General features: G+C 37.3%; 1 protein-coding gene across 1 annotated transcript; it reads left to right on the forward strand.

Annotated features, from left to right (window-relative positions):
* Stk38l (serine/threonine kinase 38 like) lies at window positions 1-25,145 on the forward strand (the record flags this gene model as incomplete). Its single annotated transcript, XM_013519274.1, is given in 13 exon segments — window positions 1-145; window positions 3,897-3,948; window positions 9,254-9,376; window positions 9,573-9,656; window positions 13,763-13,886; window positions 15,326-15,480; window positions 15,895-15,997; window positions 16,362-16,423; window positions 17,762-17,879; window positions 18,278-18,401; window positions 19,501-19,596; window positions 21,393-21,484; window positions 21,591-25,145. Coding segments are annotated over 13 exon segments (1,395 nt in total). The 3' UTR covers window positions 21,719-25,145.
* Window positions 25,146-25,458: the final 313 nt, after the last annotated feature.

The raw sequence follows: 25,458 nt of genomic DNA on the forward strand, positions 1-25,458 counted from the left end.
TTTCTGTTACTATGGCCATGACAGCAGGGACTACAGCAACCTTTCCTATGAGCAACCATACCCGAGAAAGAGTGACTGTGGCCAAGCTCACATTGGAGAATTTTTATAGCAACCTAATTTTACAGCATGAAGAGAGAGAAACCAGGTACAGGAAAGGCTGATGAAGCTTTTGTTAAAGTAGTATGCAGTGAGTGGACTGTAAATGTGTTTTCCATTAATAATGTGTTTATCAGTGATCCCTGCATGCTGCTTTAAGTTTCCTGCTCTTAACCATGCTCCTAGTTATTTTATTTGACAGAATAATTTCTTGTGGTACCCAAAGTCTTGTGTGAACACATACTTTTATCACATCAGTTGCGGTTGTAAACCTTTTTCAGCTATGTAATTATAGTATATCTTTATACATTTTTTAGGAGGATGCTTTACAGACAGCTGCCTTTATTCCAGGCATAGCATAGTATATATAGCACTGGAAATGGAAGAGTAAAAAAAAAAAAAAAAGAATAGCATGTTATTTTTCCTTCGTGAAACTTAAAATATGATAAAGGAGGTAATGCACCTAAATATTATATGAAAGAGTGAAGAGTATCACTAAAATAAGGATACAGAAGGGGGAGATTGCTTTTGACTAAAGTAACTGGGAATACTTCTTAAATAATAGTGGCATTTAAACAGGCTCTAAAGGAAGAGTACTATTGACACAGCATAAAGGGAAGGAGAACGATCAAAGAGTGAGAGGAAGGATATTAGAGAAGAAATCACCATCAGATCAGGCACTGTCCAGTTTAGCTATGGCACAAGGTGTGCTAAATTTCAGTATCATGGGAGCCCTGGATGCTATGTTAATGTAACTGTTGTAACGGTATTAGAAGACCTTGGAGGTTTGTAAAGCAGGAGAATTAGATGATCATAAGTCTTTCTCTGGAAGAGAACTTTCATTGTGATACATAAAAGGGATTGGGAGATGTGGGGCATTAGGAACAGGAAGGGCTAGTGTATCCAGGCAAGTGGAAAGAGACTTAAATTAGGATTGATGACAGCAGTAGAGAAGAACTGACAAGTGAGTAAGATTGGCAAATGTGGCAACTAGCCAGATACAAAATATGAGAGAAATAAACCTATACTGACCCTGAAGTGTCATACCTTGGCAAACTGAGAGTGATTGAATTTAGTGAAACAAGACTATAAAAGAAACAGTTTTGGACAAACTTAACTATAGCTGAGGAGAGAATTAGTAAACTAGAAAATAAAACTTAAAAACCAGTTCAGAGAGACAGTGGGAATAATTGGAGTTAAGAAACATGGAGAACAGTGAGAAGAGCGCACATATCACTATAATTAGAGTTCCCAAAGTGGGAGAGTACTCACCTGCTATGTACTCTTATACACTCTGAGTTCAGTTCCCAGAACCACAGTAAACAAATAAATACACTTCCTAAAGGAAGCGAGGGACAAGAATGGGGCATAGGCAACCAAAAAATAGGAGTTTAGCCTCAGCAGAAGTTTTAAAAAGTTCAATTTAGGCAGAAGGAAGGTGATAACAAAGAAGAAATCTAATTGATAAATACATGGAAATATCTCAAAAATTGTACAGATGCTCCCTGACCTATGATGGTTCAGCTTAAAATTTTTCAATTCTATGATCATGCAAAGGTGATAGGTACCTAGTAGAAACTAAAATTTGGGAAGTTTGATCCTTTTCCAGCCTGGTGATAGGTGGTATGACACTGGTGATCCTGGGCAGTGGCAGTGACCGCAGCTCCCAGTCAGCCAGCCCATCACAAGGGAAGACTGCTGACACGCAGTAGTGTACTTTGTTGCTGAGCTATGAGCATGTACCTTAAAATTAAAACCCTTTCCAGCAGTAGACTCAAAGCTAAGAGAGAAGTAATTGGAATTAAAATGTTGTTAAGGATCCTTGTAAAAGTGGAATAAACAGGATTGGGTATATAGCTCAGTGCTAGAGTGCTCGTGTAACCTGTGTAAAGTCTTGGGTTCAATCTCCATACCACCTTCACAAAAGAAAAAGAGAAAGAAGGAAAAGAAAGGGAATAAAGATCAACTTTGAGCTTTGGCAAATGAGGATACAATTTTACTTCCTAGGGTACCACTGAAAGAATAAAATTACATACCTTGTAACTTGCAAATAAGGAGAAGAGGAACGAATGGCGTGAGGGGGAAAAATCAGTTCAGAACAGAGGAGAAAAGAAAGGCTAAATTACCAAAACTGAAAAACTGAATAAATAATTTGGAAATAGAACCATACGTATCCATAAATATAATTAACATCTTTGGAAGCAATTGGGTCATCATAGAAGCATAAAGTAGGAGAGAACCAAGGAAAGAAAGTGCTGTGTTTTTTCAAAGCTGGCATGTGGACTCAGAATTCTAGAGTTTTTTGGGCTTTTGTTTTGTTTTTTTTCCCTGAGACTTTCAAATGATTCAGTTTTGCCCTTTATTCCCAAAGGAAAGTAAGAATAAAAATATCTGCTCTTATTTTTAAAAAGTCAGCCTGGTACTGAGAGTAGTCTGACCAGCTCGTGTTTTCTAACAGTGCATACTTTGAAGAAAGCATATGACACACTTTTGAGTCTTAACTAATAGGATAAATGCATAAGCCTAATAAAGCACTAATCAGAGCAAAGTGTAAGACCATTTAGAGAGAAAATAGTTTTTAAAAGATGTGCAAGAAAATTCATGAATGTTCCTGTTCAGATATGGTAGAAATGGATAAAACTTACTGTTATTTCTCCCCAGAATGAGCATAGTGTCATGAAGTATTAGTTTGGGAGGCATCAAGGGAGGTGGGCAGTGGAGATTTGACAAAGAATAAAGGTGTTTGTAGATTGAGAGTCCCTTGCAGAGTAATGATCCTTGTGCTCTTGGGGCTTGTCATGCAGAGGAGACTGAAAATCACTCCGATGAGGGTGTTGGGGGCCTATTCCATTCTGAGGATTGGAGACTGGGAAAGTAATGCTAAACACAAGGTGGACATCAATGTGTTGAGTGTGGGTACCAATGACCTGTGCTGTGAAAGATTAGGTTGGGCTGCTTTTTCACAACAGGCTTCAGATACTTTTGTTAGGAATTTTTTACAGGAAAGAAAAATAACAGAGTTTAAGAATGGTTTAGGAAAGATCACAACTAGCAAATACCAAAATATATATGTCATAGTTTTGGTCCTCAAACCTTATATTCATTTGGGAAATTGAGGAGTGTTAGTCTTACCCTAGCATGCTCTAAAATGTAATATGAAAACTTCTCCTGGACTTAAATTTAGGAAAAAACAGTACAATAGAAATGAAACACTGTTTACTTGGAAAGTATTTAACAGCTATCTCTCTCTAGTTACTAGTTAATTTGCACACATGCACGCGCGCATGCCTCCAAATGTTTAGCTTGACTAACTTCAAGGGTACCACTTAAAATAATGAATACGTGGTTATATCTAGAAAAGCAAATGTTCTGAGTGGCTTTTTTATATACGTGTATGACTTTCCAGTTCCCAAAGAATTACTCAGTTGCATTGAACATCGTTCCTTAATCAAGAAAATTGAGCTCAAGGTGACAGACTAATAAAAGCTCTTTTGGCTAGTGAGCATTAGGACCAGGTTTCAAGCAGGGATAGCTGCTTTGCGAATGTATACTTTTAGCATCATTATTTTTCATACTTTCGTTATAGACATTGAGAAATATAGTAACATTAAATCATCTAGGCAGGCAAGTGAAGTAATGTAGAAGTAGAGCTTTGAACTAGGGATATAGCTCAGTGGCAGCACACTTGCCTAGCATTAATGAGGCCCTGGTTAAGTTGAATTAAAAAATGTATATTTCTGAAATGGGAATAGTTAGGAACATACATACTTAAAATTCTAATTATTTTTTCCATTGAAAAGGCAGAAGAAATTAGAAGTGGCTATGGAAGAAGAAGGATTAGCAGATGAAGAGGTAATGTAATTACCTGTAATTATTATATGAAAGTAAGTGGGATGGGGATGTAGCTCTGTGGTAGAGTGCTTCATGTGTATGGCTCTGGGTTCCATCCCCAGCACCTTAAAAAAAAAAAAAATCAAAGGATTTTTAGCTGGGCATGATGGAGTGTGCCTGTAATCCTAGCACTCTGGGAGGCTGAGGCAGGAAGATCACAAATTTGAGCCTAGCTTGGCCAAGCCAACAACTCAGCAAGACCCTATCTCAGAATCAGTGTGAAGGACCTGGGTTCAACCCCTAATACTACAGAAACAAAACAAAACAGCCATATTGAAGAGCCAGGCCTGGTGATGCATGCCTGTAATCCCAGCTACCTAGGAAGCTAAGGTAGGAAGATCACAAGTTCAAGGCCAGCCAAGGCAATTTAGTGAGAGTCTATGGCAAAGTAAAATTTTAAAAAGGGCTGAGGTTATAGCTCTATTGTAGAGTACTTATCTAGCATGTGTGAGGCCCTGTGTTCAATTCCTAGTTACCAGGAGAAAAAGGTATATATGAAGTAATGAATATATACATGCACAATAATAATGACTAATTGCATTTGAGGGACTGGGGATGTGGCTCACTGGTAGAGTGCTTGCCTTGCATGCACAAGGCACTGGGTTTGACCCCAGCACCACAAAAAATATATTTAAAAAAAATTGCATTGAGCTATAGAGGGGACAGTAAAGCAAATACAAGGTAATTTAACAGTACCAATGAAAAGGTAGATTTAGAACAGCTTCCTAAGAAAGTTGTTTACTTTTTAGGTATTGGAAATCACAACCTACATTAATTAAGTTTCCCGTGATCAGCAGGGAGTTTCTTTAAAGAGTAGACCACCAAATGATTTGAAATCAAGATTGTTTTCTTGTCTTCCCTTTACTTTTCCTAGGTCTGTACTGTCTTTGTAGTTGCACTGTTCATATCAGATATAAAAATATTGTTTGGTTTACCTAGAGTAGTTACTTTGTTAATCACCTGACTCAATCTAGAAACTCAAACTTTAACATTTAGATTTTTACAATTAACATTTTTTACAATTAACATAGGAATCAGTGCAGTATTTTAAAAGCTCATTTTGTTTATGCCTTGTAAATTTTAGTGAGAAAGGTAATGGTTATGACTAGTAACTGCATAATTATAGTTGTATTGATATAGAAACCTTAAACATAAGACTTTAATTGGGCTTTGGAATGTTACAAAGCAGATACCAGCGTAGCCTTAGTATCAGGGGAGATGTGGTTAGGCTGGTTTTGTGATGGCATTTTAGGTTCTCTTCTTTTGATTAAAATATATTTTGTTTGTATAGCCAACTTGTAATGTTTGATTTTTACTTCCACCACAAAATACTCTTCTTTTACCTTCTTTTTCTAAAATATGTCATCCTCTCAGTTTATGTCTTAATAAAGACCTACCATTTTTCACTTTACTGTAAGAAAACAGGAGTCTGACCCAATTAGATCTGTCACCTGGTAACTAGAATTCTTGGTGGAAGCTGAAGGTGATGGCTACTGCAGCCTAGTGTGCTAAGGTCCTAGAGGAGCTGGCTGGGCAGAGTGGTGCACAGCTATAATCCCAGGACTGTGGGAGGCTGAAGCAGGAGGATCACAAGTTCCAGCCTAGCCTGAGCAGTGTAGCAGTTTATCGAGACCCTGTTTAAAAAGGGTGCAGGGTTATAGCTCAGGGTGAAGGCCCTGGGTTCAATCTCTGATACCACAGAAGAAGAAGAAAAAAAAAAGAGCTGGAAATTTGGGCCTTTATGTGAACACATGCTTTTTAAAATATTGGCAAGTAATTGGAATGTTTTAAAAACCATTGCAGTCCAAATCAAATATATCTGTAGGTTGCATATAATTTGTAGCTTCCTGTTTTCATTCCCTGGTTTGCATTAGCAATTACTAAGTGCAAGTAAAGCTATTTTCTTTAATTCTTCTAAAAAACTTGTAGATAATGTGAGAAGATTTTTGCCCCTAAAAAGTCTCAATAATACCTATTTATAAAACTTGCAAATTGTTCCTTTAAAAATACCTTTAATTATACAAATGCTTATTATTAGGGACCTTGCTGGATCCTGGATTATGTTATTCTATACATTAGTCACACACTGTCAAGTTTATACAGTATGTTGGAACAGTCTTATGTGGGGTTTTTTTTAGTATAATTATTTAATGAAACTAGCATTCATTCTGTAATAGAAAATGATTTGGAGATAATTTATGAAAATGAATTGTGAAAGCTTTAAATCATACACTGTGTCCATGTGAAGCATATATTCCAAAATGAAGTTATTAGCTGAACCCTTTCATATCACAACTTTAATATGCACTATCTTACGTAAAACTGGGCACCCTGCATACTGAGAGTTTGAGGGATGCCCATTTAAAAAGAGTGGAAAAAGGAAGGAAATATCTACTTTCTTCTCAATAAAATCTCATCAAACATGGACTATTACTTTAATGGAAAACTAAAAGAGGCAAATCAAGCTACAAAAAATGGCCATGAAGGAATGGAGGTGGGGCTCAGTGGTAGGATGCTTGTGTAACACAGACAGGGCCCTGGGCTCAGTCCCCCAGCATAGGCCAAAAAAAAAAAAAAAAAACATGTCCATAGATTTTGTCGTGTCCTTGGAGAAGAAAGATGCTAATTGCCTCTCAAGACTACTTAAACTGTACAGGTTATGAGCAGATATATCAATGTGCTCATAATATCAATCATGGATTTTCTTTCAACTTGCTTTCAGCCGCTCTAGATTACAACACTGGCCTTAGTCATGGAATAGATTTTTTTGAAGTAATATAATAATGTTACAGTAATTTCCACTATAAAATTGTGTCCCATTCTCTGTGATGCCCTGTTATTAAATGACAGTGTCCAGAACTGTGTGGGCATTTCTTCCTGTGGTATTATGTAGCCTGTGAGATACTTAATGAACTTTTTTGGGGGGCGGGGTTATGACTCGTCTGTAAATTTTAGGCCCTTTTTCATAATTCTGTGTAATGAGGTGATCTTTGTTATTCAGAGTAGAAAGTTTCTGCAGCTGCATCCAGCTGTACTGTTTTAGAACCCATGAAAGGAGAGATTCACAACAGCTTTTCAAATTTCTCACATTTATTTTAAAAACATGTAAACATCTCTTTACTACTTTAAAGGACGTGATACTGCAGTGCCACCCAGTGGCCTTTAAAATAAGTCTTAAAATTTAAAATGAACTTTTCATAGACTTATTTTACTATTATTTCAGACTTTTTAAATTACTGAAGATACTGTTGTGCAGAAAGGATGCTGTGCAGAAAGGATGCTGCTATTCCATTGTACAAAGAAGCCAAAAAATAGTCCTCACAGTTAGAATCTTTGTTTTTGTAATTATATAAATGTAATTATAGCTGTGTTAAACTAATATTAAAAGATTGAAACCACCCTAATCCCATCATTAGGGCAATCTGTTTTTAAACTGGTACATAGCCACTAGATTACTATAGCTTTTGGTAAACAGAACAATAATTATTACATCTTTATTTTAGCGAGTTTCCCTTATTGCCTGACTTCTTACAAAAAAAAAAAAATCTTCATTATTGTATATAATTTCCCTAATATCACTGTTTGTAATCAATATCAGGTTAAAGAAGGACATTAGGCAAAAGTTTTAAATTTGTACACCTCACCTTTATTTTTACACTGTCATAATTTCTACTATTGATATGCCTGGTGTGTAACTTCCATTATGATTTCAAGACATAATTTCTTGATGTCATCCTCTCAGATTAGCTGGGTGTGGTGGCGCACTGTACCACTTGGGAGGCTGAGACAGGAGGATTGTTGCGAGTTCGAGGCCAGCCTGGGCTACAAAGAGAGCTCAAGGCCAGTGTGAACTGCATAGCAAGACCCTGTCTCAAAAAGAGAAAAAAAAAATCTTCATCCTCTCAGATTAACTTCTAGAGGTATCAGAATTACATTGTATTGATGATACACATGCACATATTTCTAATTAATAATCTAACTTTAAAAATAGAGAAGTAGTAAGGACGGTTCAATGGTTGTACCTAGAGCTGGCTTCAGGAGCAGTATTTTTGAGCTGTTAGAGTCCTTTTGACTTGTCTTGCCTTCTGAGTCGAACCACTGAAAGCTTTATAAGGTTTAGCTGAAGATGAGTAATAGTTTAATTTGTGTATTTCCCACTGTGCTTCCACTAGTTACCTCTGTTATCTCTAGGAATTAAGTATATGGAAAACTAGAAGGCTCATGTAGTATTACATGCCTGCGATCGCAGTTACTTGGGAGGCAAAGACAGAAGGATCACAAGTTCAAGGCCAGCCTGGGCAATTTAGTGTGACCTTATCCAAAAATAAAAAATAAGAAGGGCTAGGCCTGTATCTCAGTGGTAGAGAGCTTGCCTAGCATGTGCGGGGTCTTAGGTTTGATCCCTAGCACAGGGAGAAAAAACAAAAAGACAACAAAAACAAATAGTTGATGAGAGGGAAAAATGAGGTTTAGAATAAAGAAATAAATGCATGTGCCAAGTGAAATCTTCAGATATTTCGGGATGTGGCTCATTAGTAGTAGTTATTTTTTTTGTGATCTTCATAGGATTAGTTGTGCAGTTACTGACTTGGATATTTTAATTACGAATTTTTTTATGCTGTGTCTTTTCAAGAAGCTGTATGCCAAGTATTTAGTAGTTTATTAAAATTTATATAAGAATAAAGTCTACCTTAAGAGTTACTCATAAATGCTACCATAAACACGTCTCTATGGAAACACTGCCATTGTGTGATTTTTGGTGTCACAAGTCTCAGGTTGTAACAGAGCAACCTTGGAAATTAGGGTTGAAGCAAAGAAGATTTCCTGACAGAGTGAAGATCAGTGTCAGGATACTACTAGCATTTTTGAGAGTTTAATTTCTGTATATGAATTAAGTCAGCATAGAGATGAAGGAATTAATGTTTTATATATATATATATATATATATATATATATATATGAAGAACTAATTCATTTATTGTGAATTAAGTTAGCATATAAATGAAAGTGAGTTTTATATGTATCTGTATATATATGATGAATTAGTTAGGTTGGAATATTGGAGTCCACTTCAAGAGGAAAGATTTATTAACTGCTAAAAATGTTTTCTTAGGATTGTTCTTTCTGTGCTTAATACTTACTTTCATAAAGAAATGATAGCACTGGTATAATGGATACCCCTGTTTTTATGTGTATCTATAATAATCTTAAGTGCCTTTGAAACTATCTGACTATAAGATCATCCTTTTAAATTGTCTTTAAACAGAAAAAGTTACGCCGATCACAGCATGCTCGCAAAGAAACAGAGTTCTTACGGCTCAAGAGGACTAGGCTTGGCTTGGACGACTTTGAATCTCTGAAAGTTATAGGAAGAGGAGCTTTTGGAGAGGTGAGCTTCTTTTCAGTTGACTGTGAGTGAACATATATCTTGAGATAGTTTAAAATATGTATTAAAAAACATTTCCTGAGATAATCCCAAAAGTAAATTCTGGCTCTCTTTAAAGCAACCTGCTGTTCACTCTTGACTGCATAGTGTCGAGCCTAAACTGTGTAACATTTACAAGATACATTTTTTTTTATCCTAGGTGAGGCTGGTCCAGAAGAAAGACACGGGTCATATCTATGCAATGAAGATATTGAGAAAGGCTGATATGCTTGAAAAAGAACAGGTATGAATCTTCTACATATGCAGTAAAAAAGAACATCAGTGACTGGGTTTTAGAATAAGTGCATATACTGAAATTTTTAAATAAGAAATCTAGGGGCTGGGGATTTAGCTCAGCGGCAAAGTGCCTGCCTGGCAAGTGCAAGGTCGTGAGTTCAGTTCCTGGTACCAGAGAAAAGCCAAAAACCAAAAAAACAAACAAATAAATAAGAAATCTATCTTACTATATAGTCTAATAATTTCAGTAGCCTATTTTAGTGTTTTTCATTTCTTATATTTGAAATTTCTCAAAATTCATAATCCGTGTGTTAGTTTGCTCAGTCTGCCCTGATGGAATTTCATGGTTGGGCGGCTCGAGAGACAGAAACTTTTCTCATGGTTCTGAGGACTGAAATTCCAGAGCAGTGCTATGGTGGAGCTTGGCTTCTGGTGAAGCTTCCCCTGATCTGCAGGTGGCTTCTCCTTGGTGAGAACGGGGAGAGACCACCATGTTCACACTTCAGAGGACACTAATGGCACCCTTAGCACCTCTTAACCTGCATTATTTTCTCAGAGGCCCCATCTCCAGGTGCAGTCACAGCCGCACTGTACCACATGTATTTTGAGGAGACTCGTTCAGTTCATAAAAAAATACTTCCTTCAGTACCTTTTTTTCTGACTTAAGTAAAATTAAAGAGCAGTTCTGAGCACCCTCAACCTTATCACATACCAAATAAGCAAAACTAGTCTCCTGAGAATGTAGTGATTTTGCGTATTTCCGGAGCAGCAGTGACTGCTCACTACTCCCTTATACTCGCAGGCTGTCTAGTTTCCGCGACTTGATGTAGTGTTGTGGGTGGTCATCATTTCTGAAAATGTCAGCAGTCACATGTCACGTCTTTACCTGTGTTCCAGTCTGGGGCGCCACTCTGTAGGACTCTGAATGGAAACTTCTGGTGACTGGTTCAGTGATGAGGGTGTAGAGAAAGAGGGGAGCTCTCTGTTCCTTACACTTTGTCATTGCAGCGTCCGATACTGATTTTTATTTACTATGACGCATGTGGGTTTTCACTGCATTATTTTACTTTTGTTTTATTTGACATTAATATTTTTAGTGCTTACAGTATACCAAGTATTGATATAGATCCTGGGAACACAGTAGTTAACAAGACAAATCTGATCCTTGCTCTTTTGAAATAGTGGAGAAATAGACAGATAGCTATTGAAATTGTTGTGATGGATAAGTACTTGCAGAAAATTTTTTAAAATGGTGAAATGATGCATATGATCTGGGTTTTGGAGGAACAGTTAGATCAGGGCAGGTTCCTCTGAGGAGGGAATGTTTGATAACACACTGAATGATGAGAAAGGATGACAGAGAGATCCTGTGGAACAAAGGTCTGAGGAGCCCTGAGGCCTTGACAAAGGAGTAATCTTAGCCTGCTCCAAGAGGAGAAGTGGGCCATCGTGGCTGGAGTTAGGTGAAGGAAGAGCCGTGAGGGATGCTGTGGACCGGTGAGCAGTAGCCAGGTCCTGCTGGCTTCAAAGGCCATCTTCTGTGCCATGGGACGCCTTTGTAGGGATTCTGTTCAGTTTAAGCAGGGTAGTGGCATGTCTGGTCATGTTTCACAAAGACGAATCAATCCTTTGTAGATCAAGCAAGAGTTAAAGCAGGGAGACTAGTGGAGAGAGTGTGCTATTTACAGCTAGGATGTAATTGTGGCTTACACTTTGGTTACAACAGTAAAGTTGAAGAAAAGCTTTAAAAAATACGATTTGAAGGCACAGTTTGCAGGATTTGCTCTGTGAGACTGTTGGAGGGTAAGAGGAGGGGCAAGAGTAATGAGAAGAGGAGAATCAGGAGAGAGGAATGGGACAAGATCAAATTACCTAGGGAACTAGGTAAATGCAGGTAGAAAAGAGGGCCTGGTCTAATCCCTAGGAACACCAGGCAGAGGTGACCCAGAAACAGATCTTACCAGATGGGGAAACAACAAGAACATGTGTCATGGGAGACACAGTGTTTATAAAGAAGGAGGTGAGTAGTCTGTTGTAGTGCTGCTGAGACTGAGTAGGAAGACAGGCCATTCACAAAGCAGAGACTGAACATCTTGGCAGGAGAGAGTTACAATAGATTGGACGGGAAGAGGCTAATTGGAATGGTGGAAAAGAGAACAGAAAGTAAAAGGTAGGGAAAGTAGCTACAGATAAATTTTTCATGTGAAGCAGAAGAAAGAATACATTGGTAAATTGAAAATTAGGGTCAAAAGGAGTTTCTTTAAAGACAAGAACTATTTCACTGGTGACAGGAAGAATCTGCTAAAAACCAGAAGAAGAAGGTAAAGAAGGAAGATAATTATGGCAATATACTAGAAGACATGACCAGGAGCCCACTTAGTAAAACAAAGGAAATGCAGAGAGAATAGGAACAAATGTAGGGGAGTTGACCAGGCATTGGAAGGTCCACATTCCTGTGTGGAGTAGGGAGGGATGGCTGTTGGAGGCTGAAGGAGAGAGGTATGAAGTGCATATCTTGAAATGGGAGAAAGTAGACTTGTTAGGAAAGTGCCATTTGAGATGTGCTGTGTGCATGTGGTTTTTACTCTGGCTTCAGTTTGGGGAGAAGGGGTCAGGAAGCATTCAGAGATGAGATTACAGGGGGCTTTGTTGATGACAGTCTGATTCCAGAGCAAAGAGGTTCTGAAGGCATGGAAGGCTGAGCTGTTGAGTTGGATTAGAGAATCAGGAATTATCACAATAAGGGCCTGGGTGAAGATAGTAGCCTCAGAGGAAAGGAGGTAAGTAGAGCCTTACTTAGCAACGATAGATCAAGCCTACATAAGGTTTTATAAGAAGAACAAAAGGCAGCAGTTAGTGTAGGGTATTGTCTAGCTACCAGCACATGGAGCCACTGGGCTCTTGAAATGTAACCAGTCTGAACTGGGGAGTGCTGTAAATGCAAAGAAAACAGCAAATGAGGACTTAGGCCCAAAAATGTATAAAGTGTCTCAGTATTTTTATATTGATTACACATTGAAGTAATATTTGCATATATTCAAGTATATAAATGATATCATTAAAATTAATGTCACCTGGTTTTTGTTTTGCATTTTATGTGGCTACTTGAGAATAAAATCACATACAGAATTTTCATTATGTTTGTGTTGGACATCCCTGGTCTTGAGTTAGAATAGTTTGCTAGAGGCTGAGCAGCATCTGAAGCCCTGCTCTTTCTGTGTAGGCATGATCTCTCTGGGGCACATAGCCTTCTGTCAGTTTCGTATTTTGGAGTTTTCCTCCAACATAAACTAATCTGCATTTTTCACCACTGAATTTCATTTTAGAAAACTTTTTCCACTCAATTTTGCTAGTGCTTTTTTTTTTTTTTTTGGTACTGGGACTCAAACTCAGGATCTCACGCTTGCCAGGTAGGCGCTGTACCACTGAGCTATGTATCCCTGGCCTCCACTCAGTTGTAATACACCTGTATTTTATCACATGTATTCTGATGCTAAACACTCCAAGAATTAACTAGCATGTGTTGTGGTACCATATTACTGTATGTCAGCCTTGCCAGCCTTTGGATCCCTTTTGGAAACATGCCCTCCAGTCTGTCTTTAAGATATTTAGAAACAAACAGGCCAAGTTTCTGATGTAAACCCAAAAAGTTCAGAGTTTGTTGTTCACCATCTCAAAAAATGTTGCAAAAAGCAATAAGAAATAATTTTAGAATTTTTAGAATTTTTCACTTAATGAAACAGATCCAGAAAGGTTATAGTTTTTTATGCCAGAAAACCAAGTTTTACTCCTTCATCTTATGCTCTCCTCTCAGAACATTTACTGCACCCGGCAATAAGAGTAATCCCCAACCTCACACAGATCATTATCCTACCTGAAAGGCTTCATCTTACTGCAGTATACCTGTTGATCTCAACTTTTTAAGCCTCATATATACGCTAAAGTAAACTATTTCCTGAGGTTTTCCATATTTACTGAGAATATGAACATGCCTGTGTTTCACATCTTTTGTGAAACTCCCAACTTTCTTGTTATAGATGGATGATTGTAAGAAATGAGCTTGAAAAACATGTAATGTGTTACAATTATTTTTTTCAAAATATATTCATCTAGGTGGCACATATTCGAGCAGAAAGAGATATTTTGGTAGAAGCAGATGGTGCCTGGGTGGTGAAGATGTTTTACAGTTTTCAGGATAAGAGGAACCTTTATCTAATCATGGAATTTCTCCCTGGAGGTAAAAGAAATATTATAGCAGTGACAGACTGACTTAACATAACAGTTGATTTGGTTTACTTTTATATGCCTAGCTCTGAGGTTTTACATAATGACAGTTTTTTGGTGTGTATTTCCATAATAATGCCCAGATTATCTTAAAGGAGTGATTAGTATGGCATATGTTAGATACTAGCATTCTAGGTTTACTGTAACCAGTTAGACTGTGTATGGAGTTAAAAAAAAATAATTCAATAAACGAAAAAGCAAAAACCTAATGGGTAACAAGCATGGTGGAACATACCTATAACCCCAGCTACTCAGGAGGATGAGACAGGAGGATTGAAAGATTAAAACCAGCATGAGCACCTTACTGAAATCTCTCAAAATAAAAAATGAAAAGGGCTAGAAATGTAGCTCAGTGGTAGAGCACCCCTGCATTCAATCTTCAGTACTACAAAAAAGAAAGTGCAAATGATGGACCGTGTTCAACTTCATTGATATTCGGGGAAATGCATAGCAAAGGAAGATTGAGATATTTCACACTCCTCAGATTTTCATACCCCTTGAAATCTGGTTGTTGAATATTGATTAAGTGATGCGGGGGACACTGGCCTTTTGTAGATAGACCTTAGCTTTCACCATAGAGATGTCCCATGAGGCTGAAGAGCGTATGTCCTATGGTCCAGCACCTGTCTGTCCAGCTGTGTTCCCTGGAGTCACTCCACATGGGGACAAGAGGCTGTGAGAGGATGCTCCTTGCAGCACTGACAGAGTGGAAAAGTGGATATAGACCATTACCCATCAGTACAAAATATTTCGCAGCAGTTAAAAGTCATAAGATATATATATACACACGAGACTATGTGATGATGTTGAGTGTTGATTAGGTGGTGGGGGATGCTGCGCGCAGAGAGAGAGCGCGAGAGCGCACGCAGCATCCCCCACCACCTAACCAACACTCAGCATCATCATATGTTCTCATACACACACACACACACGTGTGTATATATATCTTGAGACTTTCTCTCTCTCTCTCTCTCTCTCTCTCTCTCTATATATATATATATATATATATATATATATATATATATAAAATCAGACAGAATGGAATGAAATGAAGCACACTGCAGAATCACACAGTTTGATGCCATTTATTTGATTTTTAAAAATACACCAAAATCTGTAAGTTTACATTTTGTCTCTTAGTTGAGCAGTGATGGATAGATTTAGTTTGGTATATGTCTTTCCATCTTATTTTTACCCTAAAGCTATCACATGTCATGAAACTTCTGCTTATGCAGTGACACTTATATTTATTTGGCCCCAGAGATAGTTAGAGATATATTGGGTGGATCATAACATGCCAAATCAAACATTTGTTACACAAACACAATGAAGGTTTGCACAAACTCTTCTGCCTTGGAGCACTTTCAGTAACATGATGCTTCCTTTACATAGGTGACATGATGACCTTGTTAATGAAGAAGGATACCTTGACAGAAGAGGAAACACAGTTCTACATTTCAGAGACTATTCTGGCCATAGATGCAATCCACCAGTTGGGTTTCATCCATCGAGATATTAAACCAGACAACCTTTTATTGGATGCCAAGGCATGTGAAACTAGTGAATTGTCAGTTGTTGTTTTTTTCTTTTAATAGAGTAATAGAACTGATTTTATGATTGAAAATGGATAATTGCAGTTCACATTATTTATTGCTGAACTACAGTATTTCATGGAATGGTATAGTGGGAGAGGACACTGGAATAGAATGACATGGGGACGTGGCTGTGTTTATCACCCTGCAGTTTTTATTTTTCGAAGCCTTCACCCCTAAAATACTTAAAATTTTACATTTTTACCTCTATGTATTCCAAGCTAAGAATTTTTAACCTTCTTTTCTCATTTCCCTTCCTTTTTTCTCCTCTCTGAGACTCTAGTTCTCCTTCCCATTTGAACCATTCTTTCTATTTCACAATATGTATTATATATAAATAATCTGATTTTACTGTAATTTTTTTTTTAGGGACATGTAAAATTATCTGATTTTGGTTTATGCACGGGATTAAAGAAAGCTCACAGAACTGAATTCTACAGAAACCTCACTCACAACCCACCAAGTGACTTCTGTAGGTTTGCTATTTTTTTCTTTATTAAAATATAATTTGTAGCCGGGCATGGTGGTGCACGCCTGTAATTCCAGCACTTGGGAGGCTGAGGCAGGAGGATTGTTGTGAGTTTGAGACCAGCCTGGGCTGCAAAGTGAGCTCACAGCTGACCTGAACTGCACAGCAAGACCCTGTCTCAAAACAAGACAAAAATAAAATAAATTAAAATTTAGTTTGTTTAGTTCAGCACTGTTAAGAACTGAAGATTCTCTCCCACCCTTTCCCCATTCTCTAAATTTACTCATGTGTTTTAGATAGGTATGTGTGATTTTGTCCTTGGGTAAATTTTTCCCTTACGGTTACCATTCTGTCTTGTTGAAATCAGCATTTCAGAACATGAACTCAAAGAGGAAAGCAGAAACGTGGAAGAAGAACAGGAGGCAGCTGGTGAGTCTGCCACTTTCTAAGACAGGATTTAGTGTCTTGCTCCTTGTTTCACACACATGTAACAGTGTGTAAATTTATACACATGTAAAGTCTTGTCTTTGTTGTACACACATGTAATGGTGCATCTTCTGAGATCATACCATATTCTTAGTTTCTCTTTATGGTTACCTTGCCTATAAAGCAAACTCAATTTTTACTTATGGTGTAACTTTAGGGTACTTTATTGAGCATACCTATGTAATATGCTATAAGAAATGATCTTCATTTTCTGTGCCTGTGGTATAAATCTCACTATAACAAGTACCAACCATAAGTGAAGTGGTGAGTTTCTAAGAAGTTCTTCGCAGACCAAGTAAAAAGGAAGTTGGGATGTCAGCAATGCTATAGTAAAATAGATACAAAATTTCAGACAGATAAACTTAGTTACTCCTTTAATGTAGAAGTACACTGACTGTTTTTAACCCAATGCTATTTCCTGTCTATTCGCAGCTATAAAAATTGTGTCCCCTATTTCTTCTTTCCCTTTAGATTGTTAACTAGGACCATGAGCATTCTTAAGATTAGAGACATACCTCTTGACTCAGTTTTCCTAGTTTTGTATCCAGTGCTTGACATGGATAGACATTTTATAAATATTTAGACACTTCAGCCAAGTGATGAAAAGGGACACTAATTCACCATTCCTTCAGGGAGTAAACAGACTAAAAAATAATAGTCTGACACCCTCTAAAACCAATTAAACACACTGTGCATTACTGTGCATTACTTATTCTCTTCGTAGCCCAAGCAGTAGCAGACTTTCTGTTTGTAAAACATTTCAGTGTTTATAGAATTTATTTATTACGCACTAAGGAGAAAAACTTTATTCTCCTTCTAAATGTCACTTTAGTTTCAGTTTTACAGTTGAGAAAAGAATTGCTCTATTCCCTACTTGTAAAGGAAAGGGAAATTGAATACTGGTTAAAACTATGGCAAGGGAATTGTGTACCTCTCTGTCCAGGGTATTCCCAGTGAAGACTTGGGCATGGATTCTTGGCCTTCAGGTACCATGTATAACAACAGTAGTGTTTCCCAAGAGAGCAGAGAGGACTTCATATAAAAATGACTTAAGAAGAGTTTCTTGTGGACAGAAATCATGTATTGTTTAACATATTATCTGACTCAATACTTATCACATGATAAACACGCAAAATAAGGATTACATGAAAAATTAACCTCTTTATATGTTGTTATATATTTATATATATTGTTTTATATATTGTTTTTTCCGGTAGTAAATGATGTTCACATGTTTAAAAAATGTTAAAGATACTGGTTTGACATGCAGCTTCTTTGTAGGCATATTCCACAGTTGGGACACCAGATTACATTGCTCCAGAAGTCTTCATGCAGACTGGTTACAACAAACTGTGTGACTGGTGGTCCCTGGGAGTGATTATGTATGAAATGCTAATAGGTATGTCCTGTTTATATACATAATAAATACGCCTTCTCAGGAATGCCATTGTTTAACATATTACAGACATCATGGGCTGAAATAGCTGAGGTACTTTAAACCTATTGCTAACGTACCAGCAAGCTCTCCAGGGGTCCCGTTGCAGGAAAGGAGGTGTTGAACCTGACTTGCCATGCACATGTACCTGTGTGTCTCTTTGGGGCTAACAGGGAGCAGGGCAGTGCTTTGTTTTATTGGCTTTATTAACAGTTTTTTTGTAAATTGATAAATGGTAGAATTATTTTACTGTTAAATAGAGCATGCAGGGTTGCTTAGTTTCTGTGGCATACATATATTTAGGAGGTATAACTTGATCAATAACAAACAGTAACAAAGCTTTCATTTTCTCTGATATGTAGGCTATCCACCTTTCTGCTCTGAAACTCCTCAGGAAACGTATAGAAAAGTGATGAACTGGAAAGAAACGTTAGTATTTCCTCCAGAAGTACCCATCTCTGAGAAAGCCAAGGACTTAATTCTCAGGTTAGTGATTAAATGCCAGAACAAGGTAGGGTATCTCGATTTCAAAAGTACCTAACTGGGGGGCTGGGGATTGCCTGGGAAGCGCAAGGTCGTGAGTTCGATTCCTGGTACCGGAAAAAAACCGATTCCTGGTACCGGAAAAAAACTGGGGGGAAGTACCTAACTCGTCCATTTCATTTTTGTGAGGAGAGAAAGAAAGTACTTATCTGTATAGTCAAAGAAGTCAATAACGAAAGGTGTTTTAAAAAAGTAAATTCCTGAGAAGGAAGTTTGCAGGAAAAAACAGAAGTTAAAAAGAGGGAAAAGGCCTGATGTTGTTTGGGGTACTGATGTAAGTTAAATGCAAAATGTCACTTTTGTTAGAATGTGGTAACCCAGTCTCATTAAAGGAAGAAGGGAAAATAAACCTGTTACAGCAGGAACTGTGTCATGGAAACCTGGGCAGGAGGCTGCACTTTGCTTCCCAACTGAGTGTAGTGTTTTGGTGCTGTTGTGAGCAGCTAAAAGGGATATAAATTGGGACAGTTCATTAGCAGCATGTTATAGAAACTATTTAAAGTGGATGTGACCTGTGACCCAGCAATTCTGCCTGTAGGAATTTTGCTTGTGCAGATAATCAGATATGCATAATGATTTATTGTGTATTATAGTAGTATTTTAGTTGTAAAAAACTGGAAAGCATCTAAATGTTAAGAAATATTTTAAAAAATAGTGAACCTGCTAAATAAATTATAATATCTCCAGATATAAATTGTAGAAAACAAATTTATCAAAAAATATTTAATATCTGAGAAATTTTCTGTGTTAAGTGAGAAAAGTAACCCTGAAAGGGTCAAGTAATTAGGAGATAGGTTCAAAATATTTACAGTAACTATCCTTAACATAATTAGAGATGACTTTGATTTCCACAGTGAGCACAGTTCATAAACAGATAAAAAATTGTAATGCTTTGAAAAACTAAAGCATTTGAAATGATGTGATTAGAGTACTCTGCACGGATGTAAAAGGCGAAAGATTTATACGATCTGAAGAGAAACTAGAGTATCTCTGGATGGATCTGACTTGCGTATGGTAATTTCTGTTTCCTTTCCTTGTGCAGATTTTGTATTGATTCTGAAAACAGAATTGGGAATAGTGGAGTGGAAGAAATAAAAGGCCATCCCTTTTTTGAAGGTGTAGACTGGGGGCACATAAGGTATGTTGTTAGGATTGGAATGGAGAGGCTGAGGAAAAGGAGTGTCCAGCGTTAGCATTTACTTTACCTGTGAGTCTGCTAGCTCACACACGGGAGGTAACACTACTGACTGCACTGTGAAGGCAGTGTTTTGAGACTGCTGGTTACAGCAGAGTGACTCATCTTGGGCTAATAATAAAGTAGCACTTAAGAACTGCTTATCATTTTTAGTTTGTGGCCACATTGCCTACATAGTCCAGTGTTCTCACACAGCACTTGGGAAACATGAGTCTGACGGCGCCTTGTTCTCTCCTTCCCTTTGCACCTAGAACGAGCTAAGAGCCCTTGACGGGCAAGCAGGGAATCTTGCTGCGCCTGCACACATCATGTCTCAGAGTTCTTTGGTTTGTTATTCATTCCAGCTAGGTGTTCCTCTCTCCACTGGCTGGTTCTTGCCTCTGCCCCTGCCCTGCCTTGGTGCTCCTTCTGAATAGCTCGTGTCACTTCCTCAGTGCAGACCTTCCTGTAGATCTCGCTGTGTGATCCCACCTGTTATAAGAGCTTTGATATTTTGATCATTGGCTGTATGTCCAGCCATTTTATAAGTACTCACCTTGCATTCTTCCACTTATCATCACGATAAACGCTGTGAGCTAGGAACTGTTTTATAGGTGAGAAAACTTAAGGCATAGAGAAGTACAATGGTGCCTCAGTTCATGAACTCAATTCTCTCCACAGTTCTGGTTATAAATTGAACTGGACAAGAACCAAATAAAATTTCCCCATGAGGTGAACATTGAACCTAATCACTGAATTTGACGCAGTTCTTGTCCATCTCAGTTTGCAACCAAAATTGTAGGAAGAAGCAAGTTCATGAACTGTGGTACCACTGTAATTTGCCTACAGGGCCACAGCTAAGTAAATGAAAGAGCTGGTATTAGACCCAGGCAGTATGAGTCCGGAGTCCTGAACCTTTTTTAGTGTGTATTTTGTGGTGGAAATTGACTCCGGACCTTGCGCATGCCATAACACTGAGGTACATCCCCAACCAAGCCTTGGAACCCTAACTCTTAACTGCTGCTATATGTACATCATCTCATTGAAGAGAAGTATGGTCCCCTCCTTACGTTTTTTTCTTTTTGCAGTACTAGTGATTGAACCCAGAACCTTTTCGGTGAGAGATCCAAAGTCTTTGGTTCTTTTCACTACATTTATTACATTAATACATTAAGTGTAAAAAAGTTGGAATACTGGTAAAAATATGTGCAGTACATTCTTTTACATAATTTAATAAACTTAGTGGATCCCCTCAATATTCATTGAAAAGAAAAACTGGCAGCTTCTTTTAACTATTTCTATAGTTTACTGTTGTTAACATAGCAGGCGTTTTTAGAGGCTTCTGCATTTAAATTTCACCTTTTATACCCTCATTTTCCCAAATGGTGCTGGATTTATACATCTTCTACTGGAACAGTTCTGTGCCTAAATCACTTAGTCCTAAGGACAGGACCCAGTCCTTGCAGTATCCCTTATATTTTATATAGTCATTAAACAAAATCTCTTCTGTTTTACTTTTCATTAGTTTATATTTTTCCTCTTAAAAAGTAGTGAGAAAGTCTTGGCACAAAAATATGAAAAATTCAAGTAAACGAAAACATTTCAGTAAGAAATTACACCTATTTTGAAATCCACTTAACTACTTTAAAATTCATAATTAATGTCCTTGGCCTTTTTGATATCTCTAAACTAACATGAAAAATGTGCAAGATGTGCTGAGAAATCAAGTTCACCGTGGTTGCCCAATACTTTGTTTATAGGGAAAGGCCAGCAGCAATCCCTATAGAAATCAAAAGCATTGATGATACTTCAAATTTTGATGACTTCCCTGAGTCTGATATCTTACAGCCAGGTAAGATGGTTATGTAATGTGACCCATGCTGTTCAAAGTGTGCGAGAATGATGTCATTACACTAATGAGATTATTTTGCTCTTGGTTAATTTCTCTCACTTTCTAGTGCCAAATACCACAGAACCAGACTACAAATCCAAAGACTGGGTTTTCCTCAACTACACCTACAAGAGGTTTGAAGGGTTGACTCAGCGTGGCTCTATCCCCACCTACATGAAGGCAGGGAAATTGTGATTGAGATCCACTGCGCCCACAACCATGAGCACTCAGGTAGCTGCACCCCAGGCCTGCTCAGCACAGATCTCCAGACCCTGAAGTCTCCCGAGGACAGTGGTGCTCAGTGACGACAGAGGAAATTCTACAGGACTAGGGTTTCTCAGACTACTACAGGAAGAGGTTGGCAGTGCCAGCTGGCTTTTTTTTTTGTAATATTTTTATTATTTTTTGTTAACTTTATTATATAAAGGTACTAGAATAAAGAAATGTACATCCCTGTCTGACTGCACTGCCTGCCTGCATATTGAGGTCCATCCTGCCTGTGTGTGCTCTGGCTTTGGACTGGGACTCCTCTGATTGGTTCAGGAGAGGCACAGCTGGCAGCATAGGCCCGCTGTAGGCAGCACTGCAGCACTGCTATTTCCCTGCAAGTCTTATGGGTCTAGATACATCAGTAAAAGCCATCTTCCACAGCTGGTGTTAGAACCTTTGCCTATTGGTTTGGACAACTGTAGAAAATATATGAAGACAATTTCTGTAATGCTTTTAAGAAATTCAAAAAGAAGTACACTGGTTCTTTAAAAATAGAATTTATCATCAAGTTACTACACAAATGGCACAGTAGGGAGTGAAAACTTTCCATTAAGGCATTTTATTTTGCATTCATAAATACTAATGATATACATAGTCTGTGTAGTCATAGGGAGATGTACTGTATTATGTAAACTGTAAAATTGCTTTGTTTGTGAAAAGAGGACTTTGGTTTTTTTTTAACAAGACATGGCATTATTTTAATTCAATTATGGTGAGTTGAATTTGAGAAATGGCCATAAAGGCTGCTTTTAGAACCTAGTGTATTTTTATTAAGCTATTTTTTTAAATGTCAAACTTCTGATCATGTAAATGAACTTGTAAGAACAAAGAACTCTATGTACTTTGGTTTTCTAGAAAGTTGCTACATATCATGCCCAGTTAGTTTTTCTTTCTTTGGGTGAAAAATCTTCCTTTGATAGTACTTGTCTTATTGTGCCATTATTTTCTTCTGCTCCAAATGTACCAAAGATCCAGGACAGAGTTGATGTTCCCAGCCGGGTGGAATTGTGCTCTCCTGTGGGAATGCTGTGTCCAGATGTGACAGGTCTTCAATAGGTCTCCTTGTCCAGGCAGTGCTGTCATGTGGTTGATCACTGTGGTTGGTACCGAAGGAAGTCCATGCATCCCCGAGGGTGTGATTAGGAGATGGGGGCATGATGTCAGCATCAAAGTCTTTGGGTATTTCCTAAAAAATAATCTTTGCTTGCTCAACATTTTAATTCTAAAACAATTTTCCAAGATTTGGACTTCATAAGTTCTAGTTGAGGAATTATACTTTATTGAAGAATGATCTAATTTATATCTCAAAGTTAATTTATAGAATTACAATTGGTCTGTGATCAAAACCTTTAATGATGGTTTATTTGTAGCAGTGTCTTCCTAGGGGGAGGATTACCTAGGAGCATGGTGCAGAGCTACAGGAGCTTGTATAAATGTTGCACTAGGTAATGCAATAGTGTATCAGTGAGACCGCAGGGTACCCTTCCTTTTGATTTTTTCAGTATTTGTTGAGTCCTTACTTTGTGTTCCTCTACTGGCTTACCTTCATTTTCCTATTGTGGATCACATGGCTACATGTTTAGAAGGATCTATGAAAACTCTGGGGTTATCTCAATTGGACTGATTCTCCTAACCCTAACTGCTTTTAATTTTTAAAAAAATCTTTAACTTTTGCTGGGGTTTTAGGAGATTTTCTTGCTCTAGCTCATCCCTTGTTTAAGAGGAATTTTAATTAGTAGAGGTCCCTGGCTATTGGACACATTTAAAATGACTGTTTTATGTAAATTTTTTTTCTCTTTTAAAACAACTGCTTTGCTAGTGTGATAGTGAATATGTAAGATATGAAGAAATTGCAACATTCTCTAGTTCAAGTATGGTAGCTCTTCTAGTACCAAAAATATCATTAATTCGGATGGACTGAGAGCTTGAGATTAGTGTAAAGGAGCTGCATTACCCAAGTTTACTTTTTGATTGTGTAAGAATGGAGCATTTCAGTTTCAGTTTCCTTATTATCAGAAAGAAGTTGGAAATGGGTATGATTTTTTTGGCACGGGGAGGGAAACTGTGGAAAGTTTGTTTGGAGTCTAATTCTTCCTTGGCGTCAATGGAGTGACCCACATCTCTAGGGATTTCTCTCATCAAAAGCATCTCTCAAGTGCCTATCTAAAAGCAGTGAAAGACTGTACCTGCCCTTGGAAGCTAAGATTTGATTCATGATGCACATTAACCAGATGATTTGTAAATTAACTTTGAGGTTTACTTTTCTCTATTACACATTTCCCATATTTCAGGTGAATTATTTAATTTAAATGGCAAAACCGTATCTAATTAACTGAGCATATTGACATTTTCTTTAAGTTAGACTCTATGTTGAATTAAAAGTTTTAATATAAATGTTGTTTTTGTTTTTCTAACTATGTAGAAAGCTTGTTTATTCAGATTTATTGATTTCCTGATTTAATGTAGACTTTTTTTATTAAACATTTTTGTATTAAAGCAAATTATATTTTTCTTTTATGCACTTATTATTACCATAGCTTTAAATCTTTAAATGTATTAAAGCATTGTACTCTCTGGAAATACAGAATTGCTTTTAAGCCAGCCACTTCTAAATGAAATGTATAGCTGATCTAATGAGCTAGTTAGTTTAATAGAAAAATACCAAATGTGGACTATCAAAAGTATTCTTTGCTGAGGCATATGGTAGGGTTTCATTTGTTTCCCTAGTGGCATCCTTTTGTTTTTCAAACTCCTGCATATCTTTGTGTAAAGCTGTAAATTTTAACATATTTGAAGTATATTTACTTTTGGTGTTTTAGTGTAGAAAACCTCTTTAGATAATCAGTCTCTACTGGTAAGAGAAATAGCTTCTGTCTTTTGATGGTCTACAAGTACATTAATGATTGAGATTTTAATCCACAGTCATCTCTCACTACTAGAAACATTCTGTCTGAATTGTTAAAAATTCAGAACATTCAAAATGACTGTTTTGCTACAACCATGGTTATTTGCTGTTTTCTTTATTTAAAATTTACTTTCTCTTAGAAGTGCACTTATTCCTGAAAACTCTTAATGGAACAAACATTTAGAACAAATAGAAATATAAGACACTTGGGACTATTAAGAGATATTTTAGATTTTTTGTGACAATGTGAGAGGAGATATTGCTGCTTTAAAGAAGAATAAAGTAATAAAAATATATCATAGTTATTTTTTTAAAAGCAATATAATCCAGCAGTTGTCTTGAGAAGTAATCATCAGGCTGTGGAGTTCAGCATTTCCAATTTTGTTCTGGTGGCATGAGGGCTTTTTCACTGAAGGTAAGACAAGAATAAAAACTATGTTTACAAAAGTTCTGTTGGTGAGGTTTTCTTCGTTTTCAGTTTTGAGATAGATGTTATCCAAAACTCAAGAAAAACTATTTTGTGAGTGCAAATTACTAAATAAGCACCTCACTTGAAGATCATACCAAGAACAAAATAAATGTTTGAAGTATCAGTTGTGTTGTATTTAAACAAGATAGTGGAACAAATTTATAAATTGTTTAAATATGCAGCTAAGAACATAGGGCTACATGAACTGTAAGTCTCAGTTTCAAGTACTTGCTGGGCACAGAGCTTATTAGTACTAGTCCACAAAGTCAAATACTTAACAAGCAGTGAGTT

Source organism: Chinchilla lanigera, unplaced genomic scaffold (genome assembly GCF_000276665.1).
Source record: "Chinchilla lanigera isolate Chin_1 unplaced genomic scaffold, ChiLan1.0 scaffold00004, whole genome shotgun sequence".
Taxonomy (NCBI): Eukaryota; Metazoa; Chordata; class Mammalia; order Rodentia; family Chinchillidae; genus Chinchilla; species Chinchilla lanigera.